The 16942-nt window shown below is 41.5% G+C and overlaps 1 protein-coding gene across 2 annotated transcripts in view; it reads right to left on the bottom strand.

Moving 5' to 3' along the window:
- Positions 1–16942, bottom strand: part of ZPBP (zona pellucida binding protein) — a 73445-nt gene that overhangs the window by 15588 nt on the left and 40915 nt on the right. For both annotated transcript variants that reach the window (XM_067550412.1, XM_067550413.1), the window contains 2 exons: positions 9956–10032; positions 3289–3466 (listed from right to left, as the gene is read on the bottom strand). In XM_067550412.1, coding sequence (XP_067406513.1) covers positions 3289–3466; positions 9956–10032 — 255 coding nt within the window. The remainder of the gene's footprint in view (positions 1–3288; positions 3467–9955; positions 10033–16942) is intronic.

Genomic DNA, 16942 nt, shown 5'->3' with positions numbered 1-16942 from the left:
GGGAACCCAATCAAAGTACAGAAGCTATGAATGGGAGGCAACCAGCAGACAGGTGTTGAGATGCAGGGTGGATTCGGTCCCATTCTTAAGTGCTCTTTCCAAGTAGAGTGCATCACAACTGAAAGCTTGCTGTTGTGCCTGCTGAAGGTACCAGTAGGTAAAAGGAATTAGCTCAGGAGGAAAGCAGATCTCGGGAGGGAACCCAGAGACAGAGAGGAGCCTCTCTCATATCTTTATTAAAGATCATACAGTCTCAACTGATCTGAGGTAACAGATAAGGCTGTGAATCTGTCACAGAAGTTGCAGAAGTCATGGATTCCATGATTTCCAGAGACCTCTGTGACATTTTCCCCTTCAGCCTTGGGGCTGGGCTGGAGCTGTCAGCTGACAGGGGGCCCTGGAACTCCCAGCTGCCCTGAGCAGCAGGGAACCGGAGCTCCAAGCCACAGAAATGGCCCCCTCCCCAGTTCCAGGAGGTGGGGGATCCAGAGCTCAAAGCTGTCATGGGGGCCTCTGCAGCACCCTGCTGCTGCTGGCAGCAGAGGGAGCATGGAGCTCCAAGCTGCCATGGGCAGCGGAGGCCCCCCCAGCGTCGAGCAGCCCCAGGCAGCGGGGGATCCTGGGCAGCTGGGTATGCATGGGTCTCTGAGCCGCCACGAGTGGTGGGGGATCCCTGCAGCTCCTTGCCACCGATGGAGGAAGCCCAGAGCTCCAAGCCGCAGCGGGTGGCAGGGCCCCCCTTCAGCTCTGAGAAGCTGTATGTGACGGAAGGCCCTGGAGCTCCAATCCACCACAACTCCTTACCATTGTGGTTGGCAGAGACAGCCTGGTGCTCCAAGCCAGGTCCTGCAGCTCTGAGCTGCTGCAGGTGGCAGGGGACCTTGGAGCTCAAAACCCCCATGGCAGAGGAGCTGTACCTCACTGCCCTGCACTTCTCTTCCACAGCAGGACTCCAGCTCTCATCCTCTCAGACCCATTTTTTCATGGTTATTTTTAGTAAAAGTCATGGACAGATCATGGATTTCAGTGAATTTCTATTTATTGCCCTTGACCTGTCCATGACTTTTACTAAAAATACCCATGACAAAATCTTAGCCTTAGTAACAGGATCTATATAACAACTACTTAGCATGTGCTAGTTCTGCCTGCTGCAGGAAGGACAAGGAATGAGGCAGCTAAAAGTAAGTGTTTGAAAATTAGTATTGTTCTCTCACCCGTCAGGACTGGGGAAAGAGGAAGATTCTGATTGAGGAGGAGCAAACAGGACTTGATTCTGGGAAGAACAGGGCTTCAAATTTGGGATTGAGACAAAAGCATTTAGTTCATGGTAAGCTGGGGTATGAATATGCCCCACACTAACTGTCCATGTGGACCCTGTAGATGCACACTAACAGTTCATTAGTTAATAGTAATTTAGTTAATAACAGTAGTTTAATCTACTCCCATTTCAAAGTAGCAGACTAGCACAAGATAGCTTCACATCCCAGCTTGCTACAAACTGAACATATGCGTAGACAAGCCCTTGAGTTTTCCCTAAAAAAAACCAAAAATATTTCCAAGGAAAAATCTGTTTTAATTTTCAAAATCATGATAATCCTTTAGTATTCACCACATAGGAGCTGACAACAGTTCCAGTCCATACACTGCCTCTAAACACAAGGGCCGATTAGGACTACTGAACTTAGGGGAGCTAGCCTCTGCAAAAGAGAGAAGGGGAGTTCATGATATAACTGAAGTACTGCGCACTATAAACCTTCCTAAAAAGATAGTTCTGGTATAAGCTCCTTCTCATAATCAGAACAAATGGAAAATCAGATTGCAGATTGCAGATCTTGCAGTTTTAGGGTCTTCTCATTATGTTTTCTATTTTCTTGCATGATCTTTTTTTTCTTTAGACTTTTTTTAAGTTTCAAAGTTCTCTAGATTGTATTACATCTAGAAGGCTATGTTCTCTTTCCCTGTTTCCAGCCATGCAGGAAACTGCCTTCAGCAGAAGACTGACTGCAGCTTTATTCTATTCTTCTGTATACTTCTATATTCCACCACACTCTTGAGGCTTCAGCCTCAAAAGCCCAACAGGGACAGTTTGAACACTGTTAAGGAAAACAATCTAAGAACAACAGAGTCAAGTAATTTTTAAATGATGATCCAAACTTCGGTCACTTTACTCAAGTGAGTGATCCTACTGATTTCAATGAGAGACTTTGCATGAATAAATTGGGCAGGATTAGGCCCATTCTTTGTTTCCCCTTCTAGTATATTCCAGAATTGGCTCTTTGCTTGCTCATTCTACAAATCTAGAGGGTTTTTTTTAATATATGTGCCCAATGCTGTGAAAAACTGAAGGGCAAGGAAGGCTTCTAGCCTTTAATCTTTCCAACTTTTATTTTTGATTTTCTAATTTCTCCTATGATTAAAAAAAAAAATCCCTGTAAATATTGTCCTCAAATTTGGCATTAATTTTCCTGGGTTTTATTTCTAATGATCTTTGCATACACTCTCTGAGAAATTTGTTAACTTTACCAGGAAGTTTCAGTTAAATGATCAGAACTAATGATAAAGATGTTATATTTCTATAACACCTTACATTCTGATGGATGAAAAAATGCTATGCGAATTTAACTTCCTGACATGTAAACTATTCACATGGATCATTTCATCCACAACTTAAATTTCAAGCTTCACACCAAGAATGGTTGGACAATTGTGTAAAAGCATATTAACCATTACATACTATTTAGAAGAGAAAATGTGGAATCATTTCAATTGCAAGTACAGAAGAAATTTAAGTAAACCAAATGTAATGACAAAACTTGTAACTAGACCAGGACACTGTGTTAACAAATCAGCTGTTGCAAAGCGTGGCACTAGGGCCTTTAGTAACAACAAAAAGCAATCAAGCTTTTTGTTTCTCACCTGAAAGATGGAATCTTCAACAGACCCCTTAACACTTTGTTGGGTTATATGTTTAGTCTTAACTCACAAGGAAAAGTGCCATCTAAGGGACTGAGCCAAATACCATTTACTTAAATGGGCTGTGGATCAGACCCTAAATCATCAAGACCACTTTCCGCAGTATCAAGCTGTTCCTAGAGGACATCAGTCTACAGTGATAAAACAAGCCAATCTTGATTAGCTTCAGAGACATGACAGGATCATACCATAAAGTGGTATGAATGATTAATCTGATGAAGTTAAACAATAACGTATAGCACTCAAACAAAGTGAAAATTATCTTGAGTTAACAGGTATTTAATATTGTGTATAATTTGTAAATTTATCACATACCACAACAATCAGGACAATCTGGATGTATAAGAGCATTTATTCCATATCCTGGATAGCAGCGATTAACCCACACCACATGGAGAGTACCTTCAATATAATATATTTCAGGTAATGGTTCAGAACGTTTCCCCAGCACTTCCACTTGTTGGTTAAAAAATCTTTCTATAAGGTCTTTTGCCTAAAGTAAAACAAAAAAGATATTTTTAAATCCTCCATTCAAAAATAAGTAAAATTATTTTGTTTTTTTCCTCATGTGCTTCGGGATGGAAGAGATTATAGGGTTCAGGATCTGAGAGATGTATTACTGTCATTATTGATAATTGCTGATAGCTGGGCAGAGCTGGCTGGCCAATCTATCATATTTTAACTTTAGGCTATTATAACTACTGTGATTTTTATTTTTTGTGGAAGTGGTCAGAGCTTTGGCAGGCATTAACAGCGGTCATGAATAAGGAAAAGTAAATAGTACAAACAAAAAACATTCTAAAAACAAGTAAAAATGACAATTTTTCATATATAAATAAAATAGATTTCTATGATGTAGCATCAGCAAACAGATTCATGGGTCTTCTATCTGCATAACTACTGACATACAGGATGAATCCTATTTCAAATGCTCTTCTCACTCATGACAGGTCATCTCTGTTCAAGAAACAAACAATGCAAGCATCTCCCCAGAATAAAGTAATATAAAAAGTTATGCTATTGTAACAGTCAAATATAACATGAGAGATTATTCCCATTGCTGGAGTAGTTTTGCAGAAATCCAATTCTAGGTAACAAATCTTTTTTTCACTTAATGCATCAATTTCAGCATTTGAAAAGCAGGTGGAACTCCATGGTTCCACAAGCTCCAAGTAGCAACGACCATCAAAGCGAGCCTTTCTCCAGTGCCAGAGTGGGGGAAGAGGAGGAAGGGAGGTCACTTAACTGTGCAGTAAGTGATGTTCTTCAAAAAAAGTGTATTCCATAGTTGAATCTAGAACACACTCACCAGAACTTTTTCTAGTCAGCACTGTCTGCTGGGGTGGCACATGCTCAATTTACATCCTAGTGTGAATGGCAAAGGTATAAAAGGGGAGAGCTGCTCAACCATACCTTAGTTCCTTCACCACCTCAAAAGCCTGTGGTCTGAAGACTTCAAAGAAGGGATGATGGAGGGGTCATGGAATATGTATACAGACTAAACAGCTCGAAGAACAACAGTTACTGTACAAATAAGTAAAGAATGGTTACTTTGTACAATAACTGGAGTTTTGAGAGGTATGATCCCTGGGTAATCCCTGGGTGAGGTGTGCCTGCGTTCCATGCACCTGAAACCAGAAGATTTTTCATTAGTACTGCCATTGATCTGTGCCTGTCTCATCATGCTCCCAATTGAGGATATAAGGGGCAATGTGGATCAAGTACTTCTCCAGTTCTTCATTACCATGAATAACCTTAGAATAATTATCTGAAGCAAAGGGAAAGGATGGCAGGTGGTGGAATATACATAGGGACCACACATTTTGATACAAGGTAAGTAACATTCTTTCTTCTTCAAGTGAGATGGTCCCTATGTGTGCTCCACTCAAGATGACACACAAGTAGTATTCACTGAGAAGGGAAGCATGAGGAATCCTGCAGTACCATTGATAGAAGAAATGCTCTGCTGAAGGAGGTGTCCACCTCTACCAGGTTGTAATGCCTTTCAAAGGCATGCACAGAGCCCCATTTTGCTGCTCCTCAGATCTCTCTAAGAGGGACACTATGTAATGAAGCTACAGAAACTCATTGGGCTCTAACTGAATGTGCTTTCACACCCTGTTGGGCAGGTGTCACTATCAATTCGTAACAAAGCAGGATGCAACTCAGAATGTCTCTGCAAGGAGATGCTGTTATATATTTAGCGAAGAAAAGAAATAGTTTAGGGGATTTTCTAAAGGATTTTTTTCCTCTGCAGGTAGAAAGCAAAGGCTTGTTGGACATCCAGAGAGTGGAATTTCCTGTCCTCTCTGGGGGCACATGGCTTCAGATAGAAAACAGGTAGATGGATGGCCTTCTTTAGATAGGAATTCCAAGACCATCCCACTGAATATCCTAGCCACCAAGCTCTTGGCTTCTGTCTCTCTCTCTCTCTCTCTCTCTAACAATGCTGAAAGGTCTCAGTTTGTCCAAGTGGTCTTGGCTGCTAGGACTTGGGCTATATAAGCAGATGACCTGGCTCAGGCACCTAATTCTAGAGACAGTTTACAGCTGAGCCTCGTAAGCAGAGGAAGATGCCTATCTCTGGCCCATCAGCCAGGTACCAAAGGCCCACATTAATGAGAATTACACATCTAAACACTTCTGAGGATCTGGGTCTAAACCACACCATTTCTTCTGCATTTCATGCATGGCTAGCTTACGCAGCTACCTGCTCAGCTTGTTGGCTTCTAACTGTATCCATGCAATGTGGGCACCTAACTCAGGGCTTTCTATTCCAGTAGGCAGCAGGCCACCTAGGGTTTAATGTTGCAACATTGAGTAGAGCAACCCTAAGTACCTTTGTGGATCTGGGCCCAAGAGCCTATGGTCAAGATTCTCAGTGGAATTTGGATGCCTAACTCTTATCAAAGTCAGTGAGATCTGGCCCTCAAGCACTTTTGAAAATTTTACCCCGAGGCACCATTTTGGACTGATCATTCAAAAACTCTGCTTAATGTTCAGCAGTGGACCAAAAGGAGTTTGCATGTATAAAGAAATATATTTAGGTACAAGAACTGTTGCAGCGGTGGTGAATAGTTAAATAAGACTTTCAGGGATACGTCTGAAAGATGGTTTTAAAACAATATCTACGAATAAGTTAGTAAATATTTACTATAAAAAAAATTGCATGGAAAATGCAATTGTCCTGTGAAGAGTTAGTGTGTCAAATTCAGAGACTAAATTAAATCACTGAGTATGAAAGACATTTTAATCCTATTTGAATGCAAAGCTCTATACAATCTCAACTATGGGACTGCTATCAACAGCTCCATAATATGAAAACTGAAGCCTCGGGTTTTTCAGAAAGAAAACTCAGAACAATTATAAGTACCAATATATCATTGTAAAAGACAATGAACAAGTGTTTTAAGAGAGTGCTACAATTTCCCTAGTCTACTTGAAGAAATAATGTCCAATGAAAAAATTCCTTCATATGAAAGAAAATGTAATAGGAATAGAAGCTATGGAGATTTAATAGGGAGGAAAATACAAGGTACTCAATGCCAAATTAATATTACAGGTTCAAATACTTGACAAATGTTGAATTTTATTTGTGGCTCTGTTTTGACCTCTCATTTCCGTATGGGATGGACATAACTGGCCTTTCAATATCACCAACCGCTGAATTCTGAATACTTTAAAAACTCAATATGAGTCCTTTTCCAGATCCTACTATAAAAAAACTCTATAATCTAACTGAGTTCTTTTAAAGAGGATTCATAACAGATCAATCATAAGAAATGTCCATTTGTATGTACGTTGGGCATCCAAATCTTTCTGAAATGTCAAACATTTTCATCATGCTTGTATGTAATGTAAGAACACAAGGAGTCTTTCCTCCAAGGTGTTCTAAGCTTCAGAGAAGACTCACAGATTCAAGAATTTGCCAGATCAACCTTTTAATGTCACCAGAGATCCAAGTTACAGCTCTTGGATTCAAGTCCTTAGAACTGAGGAAGGAGAAGTTAGAAGAGGCACAGTTCCAGTTTCCATGGGGAAAAATAGCAGATATGACGAAGTTCTATTTTGGATCTACACTTTGGCATACAATAAATGGCAGTGAGTCAGTGGTCAGCAAACAAGATAAGGTAAGCATTCTTAAAATATGGTGACTTAATTGTTTTCCCCATTTACTGCCCATTCTCAACAATGGATATGCCATTAACAAAAAGAGATTTCTTTGGGGAGGAGAAGGAAGAATAGGGGATTTCAGAATGCACAGACAATTAAGAGCTCTATGTCTTTAAACACTAGGGTAAAAGAAGAGAAGTAGAGCTTGACTAAGAATGTGAAATATGTTTGCTCACTGTCCCCAGAAATAGTTTGAAAATAGAATACTTTGTATTTAAAGGGAATGTTGAAACCCTGGGGGCATTACAAAGAAAAAAAGGAAAAGATGCCAAATAGGAAATATAGAACAGAATGGGAAGATTTCTTTAAGATGTGGCTTACTATTACCTTAGTCACCCTCAATAAGCAAGCTGATACTACTGCAACACCGATGTCACAGGAAAAAGTTGTAGAATTTATTGGATTTGATCTTTGTAAGGACTGATATCCTCAATGAACTAAATTATAAACGCTTGCAGTAAGGCTGATTAAGGAAATCCATGCCCCAGGCACATCCTCAAATTCCTCTTGTGAAGCACACTTCCTTGTGCAGCAGTATACTCTTCAAGCTTTTTAATATGTGCATGATGCTGTCAAATTGATGCCATCATATTATCACATGATTCCCATACTGAAGAGCCCAGAGCCTAAGCACAGGTTTAATGTGCCTGACTAGGAGTCAAATCCTGCCATTGACTTCATACACTCAAATCACAACAGGCCAGATCCCGAGCTGCTGTTAAATGTTGTTGTTCCACAGAAGTCAATGGAGTTTTACATCAGCTGAAGAGATGACACAATGACTGAGATCTGTACACATACCTTAGGGCAGAATGTGCATTCTGTGCATTCATCCAAAGTTCCTTTCTTAAGGTGGAGTTGGAATTCCATTATAAATCACTTTCACTTTTACACACATGCCAGCTTTACCAACTGCGCCAAATTCAATGACATCTGGGGTTTCTGTTTCAGTCCTTAATTTTGCAAAATTTGGGACACACCATTTGGATGTTATTATAGCCTTAAATGGTTATACAAATCTGGTCCTAACACAGTGTTATCCAAATAGCACTGGCAAGAGGTTAAAGAAAAGTAAGGTTTATAATTTATAAACATCACACAGTTATCACAATTTACTCATCGTCATGCTCTCTTAACTACACACAATTCCTTAGTATCAGGAATCTAGATTTCCCAGTAAACTGGGCTAATGCAAAATCTACACAACTGAGAAGCTGTTCAAATTCTGATCTGGAAGATTGACTGTGATGAGAAATTCAAGGTTTATCCATACCGGATGAGAAACAAAGGACTTGTCTATATGGAAAGTAAATATGCAGCAAGATGAGGTGAAAATCTACAGCTCAATAACATACCATACACTAGCTGGCATATGGACCCTGCTACCATGCACAAACAGTTCCATAGTTCCTTGTTATCTACTGCTATGAAACTTTTAGAGCATGATAGAAGGGTACACATAGCCAGTAAACGCACAGCAAGCTACTGCACTATCAATTTACACCCCATCTTGCCGCACGCTACCTCTCCATATAGACAAGCTCTAAGAGACCTTTCTAAATTCAGTAGAGCAAATTTCACTTTCAGTTACACTCATGCAACCCAAGCTTTATGAAAAGCTTTAAAGGTGACTTGTAAAAAAGGGAAAATATTGGGTTGTGCTCCCCGCCACACTTTTAGTTTGTTTTCTACTGATGCATAAACAAACTATGGCTTTATTTTATAATTCTGGTTTTTGCCATTAGAATTATCAGGAATGTCAAGTCTAGCATTTCTTTGTTTTGCTGAAGTACTTATTTGAGAACCTGAATATGGACTAATGAGTTCTTTCAGCCCTCAGTTAAAGAGCTAGAGGATGTTGCATCTCTAACAATGACATTTTCCCCCAAGTGTTTCTCAGGCATTTTGGATAAACAGATGTTAATGGGTAGGGAGGGAGGAGATCCTTAGCTGACATAAATTGGCACAGATCCATTGTCCAAAGAGTTTTAAACAATCCAAATGTTTAAATCTCAAGCATGTTTAATTTGCTTGGTTTCTCTGATGTTATTAATCCTACCAGTTCCCCAGTCATTCACAAATCTCTAGGAAAAGAAAGTGATAGATACACTTGAATTTCTAATATAAACAGAAAAAAACATTACTATATCAATGATACAAAAATGCACAAACCTATTTTTCCTGTTGTCAGATGAAGTGAAAATCTAAAATAACTGAATTTTGAAGGTTTTGTTCTAGGAATCTATTATCAAAAAACTACAAAATATTTGTCTTTTGAAATGTAGCTTAATAGTCTATAGTTCTGAAAAACATCCTCTACATCTTTTTATAAATAATACATTAAACAAGGGAAGCAACATTTAACCTTGTCAGTCTTATTGTAACATAATTTAAAGTCAGGGTACGCCATAGAACACCACCAGGGTTACTTTCAAATGATGTAAAGGCAGGCTTTGTTGCAAACTATAGTTAGATTTATAAAATACTTCACATTCAAACCTCTGATTGTTTTACTACTTTTTTTCACTCGCTATCTTACTTCTTTGTAATCATCTCACCACCTGATATCAAACAACTGAAGCCTATTCTCAAAATAGATCCACAATGCAAATTCACCCTTTTTCACATGGCGAACCAAAAATTAAACAATATTAATAGGTGGTAAATTACGCCTAAGGGCTCACTGGTACATCCATTTACAGTCTAAAAATGTTAGGTATGTGCACTCATCATTTGGATCCGTTTATTGGTGCTAGAAAGAGCTGGATAATTTTTTGCTGTTCACATTTTTTTGTTTTATCTATGGTACCTTGTTTAATCTTTTAGCAGTATCACAACTCATTTGCTGACATGGATTGTTCGTTTTTTCTGTATCTAAAGAAGAAACTGTAACAAAACATACTCTAATTTACAAAGGAACAAATACACTGAAATCAACATTAAACTTGCTAATACCCCAGAAAATAAAACTAAGGTTTTCTTTTCAAATTTATAAAATTACATTTCTGACTCTGCCTGAAGCAACTATAAAGAAATTAATTTTTGGATGTTCAAATGTCTGACTAGTAATAATGTCTTAAAGAAACAATCAGAATTTTCCTCTTGTGAACATATAATTAGACCATGGTGCACTTAAATATTATTTGATATCTCCTTTTCAAAAAAGTATAACTGGGGGTAATACTTATTTGCAGATTTTGATCGCTAGGAAATTAGTAATCTTAGAAATCTACCAATGTTGTAAATATTCCAATTCTTTCAATTCAGATGAGCAATCCACTTGAGAATTATTTAACTGCAGTTGCTGTTTAATAAAAGGTATAGGTCTTAATATATCACTCTTGGGTTGATGCTTTGAGTGTGGGGCCAGGCAGGAACTCCAAAACCTCAAAGTTCTGATCATCTCTACAAGGAATTTCTTGTGCATCCCCTGAAGAAAAGCCATGACAATACCTAGTGTTTCCAATGATCAGTTCCTTTCTAGTGAAAGACGAATGATACAGTAGAATATAACAAACATTTCTTCAGTAACTATAATTCTTCAAGATGATTGCCTTATGGATCTATATTCTTGTGAAACATGCATGCTCTATCAGTGTCTCATACCTGAGCCTGTACGCATAATGAAGGACTGCAGTCCTAGCTACCACTCTGTTCTCTCCATTTTCTCAGGAGTCCTTATACAACTCTGACATGAAGCATGTGAGAAGTGTGGATCCATATAGGCAAATGATTACACTTATGCAATCATCTGCCTGTACAGATCCCCATTCTTGGGAAATTAATAAGCAGTAACAACTCAATAAGATGGAGGTCCTGAAGAATATTAATTAAATAGAGAATGACGTGCTACTCTTCAGCAGTGAGCATTAGATTTAGCTGCCAAGTCAAGGATATGTAATGTGCAAATGTATGAACTGAACTTCTAGCAACAGCTTTACATTGCCCTATAATGGAAACATTTCTGAAATATGCATTAGAAGCTGCCTAGAACTTGTAAAATATGTTCCAAGACTCTGAGGTACTACAAACACCTGAAAGATCACAAATAGGTTTGTTTGCACATTTTAATCCACTTAATCTCTCATCAGAGATCATACAGTCTGTGATTTTGATAAGCCTCAGACAGCCTAGGAGACTTGCATGTTGGCTTAGTCCTGCCTACATAGTCTAGATCAGTCTAATGGCAGAAGAGTTACTGGAGCTACTGGAAGGAAATAATATAGAAACTCCTGATGTGAATCTATTAGAAAGACACCTCTCAAAAATGTGGTTCTTTGCTACTCCTGTATGAAGACATTCTGCATTCTCTTTTGTGGTCATCAGGTTTATTTGTGCAGTTTTTCATAGCTGAAAAAATGAATTGAACTACAGTCTTTGAGTGGCCACACATGCTGGGCATTGTATTTTCTGCTCAGATGGTTTAAGCAAGTGTTCTTTGTCAGGAAGAATGTTATGCTTCCTTCAGCCTGAGACCATACAGAGATCGCCTTCTGCATTTCTTGGAATCCGTCATTTGGTAGGTGGTAAGTGGCAGCAGATTTGTAAATCAGGATAGATCCTATGACATCCACTGTTTTTGTCAAAGTGAAAGCTTATATTTAACACTGGCATTTGACTGGAATAGACTGCACTGCACACCTGGCAGGGCAGAATGGATCCCTTTTGGAAACTGAACTCTCAACAAGTAACCTGAATGGGACAGATACAGCTACCTTGACATCTTACATCTACTGACAGAAAAGCCAGACACCTGGTAAACATTCTTAAGGCTGTAGAATGTGTGAAGAAAAACACCCTATATTGAGAGGGGTCTTGATCCAAGCCAAACCTCTCAGTTTTTTATCAGAAAGCCAGATGAAAATATGGAAGTAGGCATCCTTTACACTGGGAGCCAAAACCTACTGAGTAATCTCTTTTCTTAGATCCAATATGCCTCATATTTTCTTATTTTTCCCCAGGGGATAATAAACAGAAGAATGAGACGCTGGGCTAGATCCACAAATGGGACTTGGACTCAGTGCTGCAATGCCTAACTTTTAGTTCCCTGCTGCCTAAGGAATTCCACAGGCTTGGGCTAGGTTCCTTATACAATATAAGGGGAGAATAAGGGGCCTAAGAATGGGATATACAAAAGCCAGCATGCTGAGCATGGACCTGCCTAAGATGGCCAATGTGAAATGTTGAGAATGGAGGCAAGGCTTAAGCACCACCACTCAAAGGGAGGTAGGTGCCTAAATGGTGGCACCTCCTTCTGCTTGAGATTCGCAGCTATGAACTTTCTCCTAGAGTCAGGTTCCTAAACCAAGTCAGTCCTTTCATGCAAAAAAAGTGGTGGTGGTGCTAATTACCCCCCTCACATAGTCCAGTGGTTAGTGCATCCACCCTGATTGTGCGGGAGGCAGGTTCAAAACCCCATTCAGCCTATGGTTGAACAGGGACTTGAACACAGGCCTCCCATACCCCAGGTGAATACTGTAACTAGACAGTCAGTCATTCTCTCCCCCCGCAACCCAATTAATATTTACGTATTTTACAAAAAGTGAAACACTTACCAAGAGAGACTGAGCTTCATCCCAAAATACCATAGCTCAGGGATTAGAAATAGGGAGACCTGGGTTGAGTTTCTGCTCCACATGAGGAAAAGACAGCTACTAACCTTCAGTAACATTCGGTAACCGTTGTTCCTCGAGATGTGTTGCCCATGTCCATTTCACGTTAGGTGTGTGTACGCACCACATGCACTGGTGCCAGAGATTTTTCCCTCAGTGGTATCCTTAGGGACATATCTAGCACCCTCTGCAGTGGTGAACATACACACCAGTATATAGAGCAACGCCAATCCCACTCCCTCTTAGTTCCTTCTTGCCAAACTCTGACAGAGGGGAAGGAGGGCGGGTTGTGGAATGAACATGAGCAACACATCTCAAAGAACAACAGTAGAAGAAGAAAAGACAGTTACTACCCTTCTGTGAGTGCTTGTCATGTCCATTCTACATTAGGTGACTGACAAGCAGTACCTCTGGAGGTAAGCCAGCAGGTTCATGGATGTGCAGTTTACAAAACCACCCTGCCAAAACCCACATCGTCTCATGCCTGCTGTACAACAGCATATTGGGACGCGAAGGTATGCACACAGAGGACCAAGTTGAAGCCTTGCAGATAACCTGTATTGGTACTTGGGCTAAGAAAACTGCCGAGGAAGTCTGAGCTCTCGTAGAGTGGGCTGTCAGAGACGCTGGGGTCGTGACCTTAGCCTGCTCATAACAAGCATATATGCAGGAGGTAATCCCAGAGGAAATTTTTTGTGATGAAACTGGACGGCCTTTCATATGATCAGAAACCGCTATGAAGAGTTGAGTTGACTTCTGGAAAGGTTGAGTCCTTTCTATATAAAATGCCAATGCCCAACTGACGTCTACACTGTGACAGTTCCTCCTGACAGCTGTGAGGCTTGGGAAAGAACAGTGGCAGGGAAATCTTGGGCAAAGACTCCGGATGGAGCCTCAACTGAATCTTGTATTTATAAAATACAGTGTAGGGAAGTTCTGAAGTCAGGGCTTTGATCTCCAAGACACACCTCGCTGATGTAACTGCCACCAGGAAGGCGACTTTCCAGGAAACAGATGCTATAGGCTCAAAAGGTGGCCTGTAAGCTTGGAAATAACCAAGTTAAGGTCCCATGGAGGGACTGGATCTCTGACTTGTGGGAAAAGCTTTTCTAGGCCCTTCAGGAATCTGTCATTTCATTTGAAAAGACCAAACTATCCTGGACCTGCATGTGAAATGCCAAGATACTTGCTAGATGTACCTTGAGCGAACACAGCACTAGGCCTTGCTGCTTCAGAAAAAATAAGTATTCCAGGATGGATAGTAAAGGGCTCGAGATGGGGAGAGTTCATGCTCCCTCGCCCAGCTGGAGAAACGTTTATTTTGTCAGGTAAATGACTCTAGTGGAAGGTTTCCTGCTCTCTAGTAAGACTCTTTGGACCTGAGCCGAACAAGACTGTTCCTCCTGCTTCAGTCAGGAAACATCCACACTGTCAGGTGCAAGGAGACCAAGTTTGGGTGCAGCAGCAGACCGTGATCTTGCAAGATCACCTTGGATGCTCCCGGAGCATCCAGACTTGAGGTCATTGCCAGGTCCAGCAGTATGCCAAACCAGTGCTGATGTGGCCACGCTGGTACAATCATTATAACCTGTGCTCTGTCCCTTTTGATTGTTATGAGAACCTGATGGATAAGAAGAATTGGAGGAAAGGTGTACAGGAGGCCCCCCAAACACCGAAGGAGAAAGGCACTGGCCATGCACTCTCAAGGAGCAGAACTGCTGACACTTCCTGTTCTGCCTGGTCGCAAACAGATCCACTCAGGGAGTCCCCCACTTCTGGAAGATCATTCTGGTCACCTCAAGGTGTGAGAGAAGGAAGATGGGCAGGATTCCCTGGGAGGCTAATATGAGGGGGAAAGGAATCGAAGAGAGCTGGCTGTATTTTAAAGAGACCTTATTGAGGGCACAGGAGCAAACTATCCCGATGTGCAGAAAGAATAGCAAATATGGTAGGCATCCAGCTTGGCTTAACAAAGAAGTCTTTGGTGAACTTAAACACAAAAAAGAAGCTTACAAGAAGTGGAAGCTTGGTCAGATGACTAGGGAGGATTATAAAAACACTGCTCGAACATGCAGGAATGAAATCAGGAAGGCCAAAGCACAATTGGAGTTGCAGCTAGCAAAGGACATAAAGGGGAACAAGAAGAGTTTCTACAGGCATGTTGCCAACAAGAGGAAGATTAGGGAAAGTGTGGGCCACTTAGAGAATGAAGAACACAACCTAGTGACAGAGGATGTGGAGAAAGCTGAGGTACTCAATGCCTTTTTTGCCTCTGTCTTCACAGTCAAGGTCAGCTCCCAGAGTACTGCACTGGGTGGCACAGAATGGGAAGGAGGCGAACATTCCGCAGTGCTGAAGGAACAGGTCCAAGACTATTTAGAAGGATTGGACATACACAAGTCCATGGGGCCAGATGCAATACACCCGAGGGTGCTGAGGGAATTGGCTAAGGTGATTTCAGAACCATTGGCTATTATCTTTGAAAGCTTGTGGCAACAGGGGGAGGTCCCTGAGGACTGGAAAAAAGCAAATATAGTGCCCATCTTCAAAAAAGGGAGGAAAGCGGATCCAGGGAATTACAGACTGGTCAGCCTCACTTCAATCCCTGGAAAAATCATGGAGCAGGTCCTTAAGAAATCCATTTTAAGGCACTTGGAAGAGAGGAAGGTGATCAGGAACAGTCAACATGGATTCACCACAGGAAAGTCATGCCTGACCAACCTGATTGCTTTCTATGATGAGGTGACTGGCTCTGTGGATGTAGGGAAGGCGGTGGATGTGATATACCTTGACTTTAGCAAAGCTTTTGATACGGTCTCTCACAGTATTCTTATCAGCAAGTTAAAGTAGTATGAGTTGGATGAATGAACTATAAAATGGATGGAGAACTGGCTAGAGCATAGGGCTCAACGAGTAGTGATCAATGGCTCCATGTCTAGCTGGCAACCGGTCACAAGCGGAGTTCCCCAGGGGTTGGTCCTGGGGCTGGTTTTGTTCAACATCTTCATTAATGATCTGGAAGATGGGGTAGATTGCACCCTCAGCAAGTTTGCAGATGACACTAAGCTGGGGGGAGTGGTAGATACCCTGGAAGGTAGGGATAGGATACAGAAGGACCTAAACAACTGGAGGATTGGGCCAAAAGAAATCTAATGAGGTTCAACAAAGAAAAGTGCAGTGTCCTCCACTTAGGAAGGAAGAATCCCATGCACCGCTATAAACTGGGGACCAATGAGCTAGGCAGCAGTTCTGCAGAAAAGGACCTGGGGGTAACAGTGGATAAAAAGCTGGATATGAGTCAGCAGTGTGCCCTGGTTGACAAGAAGGCTAACAGCATATTGCGCTGCATTAGGAGGGGCATTGCCAGCAGGACGCGGGAAGTGATTATTCCACTCTATTTGGCATTGGTGAGGCCGCATTTGGAGTCTTGTGTCCAGTTTTCGGCCCCCCACTACAAAAAGGATGTAGACAAGTTGGAGAGAGTACAGCGCAGGGCAACAAAAACGATCAGGGGACTGGACCACAAGATTTATGCGGAGAGGCTAAGGGAACTGGGCTTGTTTAGTCTGCAAAAGAGAAGAATGAGGGGGGATTTGATAGCAGCCTTTAACTACCTGAAAGGGGGTTCCAGGGAGGATGGGGCTAGGCTGTTCTCGGTGGTGGCAGATGACAGAACAAGGAGCAACAGTCTCAAGTTGCAGGGGGAGGTCTAGGTTGGACATTAGGAAAAAGTTTTTCACTAGGAGGGTGGTGAAGCACTGGAATGGGTGACCTAGGGAGGTGGTGGAATCTCCATCTTTAGAGGTTTTTAAGATGAGGCTTGACAAAGTCCTGGCTGGGATGATATAGCTGAGGTTAGTCCTGCTTTGAGCAGGGGGTTGGACTAGATGACCTCCTGAGGTCCCCTCCAACTCTAATATTCTATGATTCTATGACCTGCTGAGGTGATCCACCAGTGAGTTCTTAACCTCCAGGAGTTGAGAGGCTTCCAGGTGATCACATGCCCCACGCAGAAGTCCCATAGAATGAGCGCTTCCTGACACAGTGCTGAAGATCATGCACCTCCTTGCTTGTTGATGAAGTACATTGCTGCAGTCTTGTCCATCAGCACACACACTGCCCTTCCCGACTTCTGAGGGAGGAAAAACTCGCAGGCTAGGTGAATTGCTCTGAGCTCCCTGACA

Source organism: Emydura macquarii, unplaced genomic scaffold, assembly GCF_026122565.2.
Source record: "Emydura macquarii macquarii isolate MOO-44397 ecotype Brisbane River unplaced genomic scaffold, CSIRO-AGI_Emac_v2 contig_1263, whole genome shotgun sequence".
NCBI lineage: Eukaryota > Metazoa > Chordata > Testudines > Chelidae > Emydura > Emydura macquarii.
Note: the sequence above shows the minus strand (reverse complement) of the source record. Positions and strands in the feature narration are given on the sequence as shown.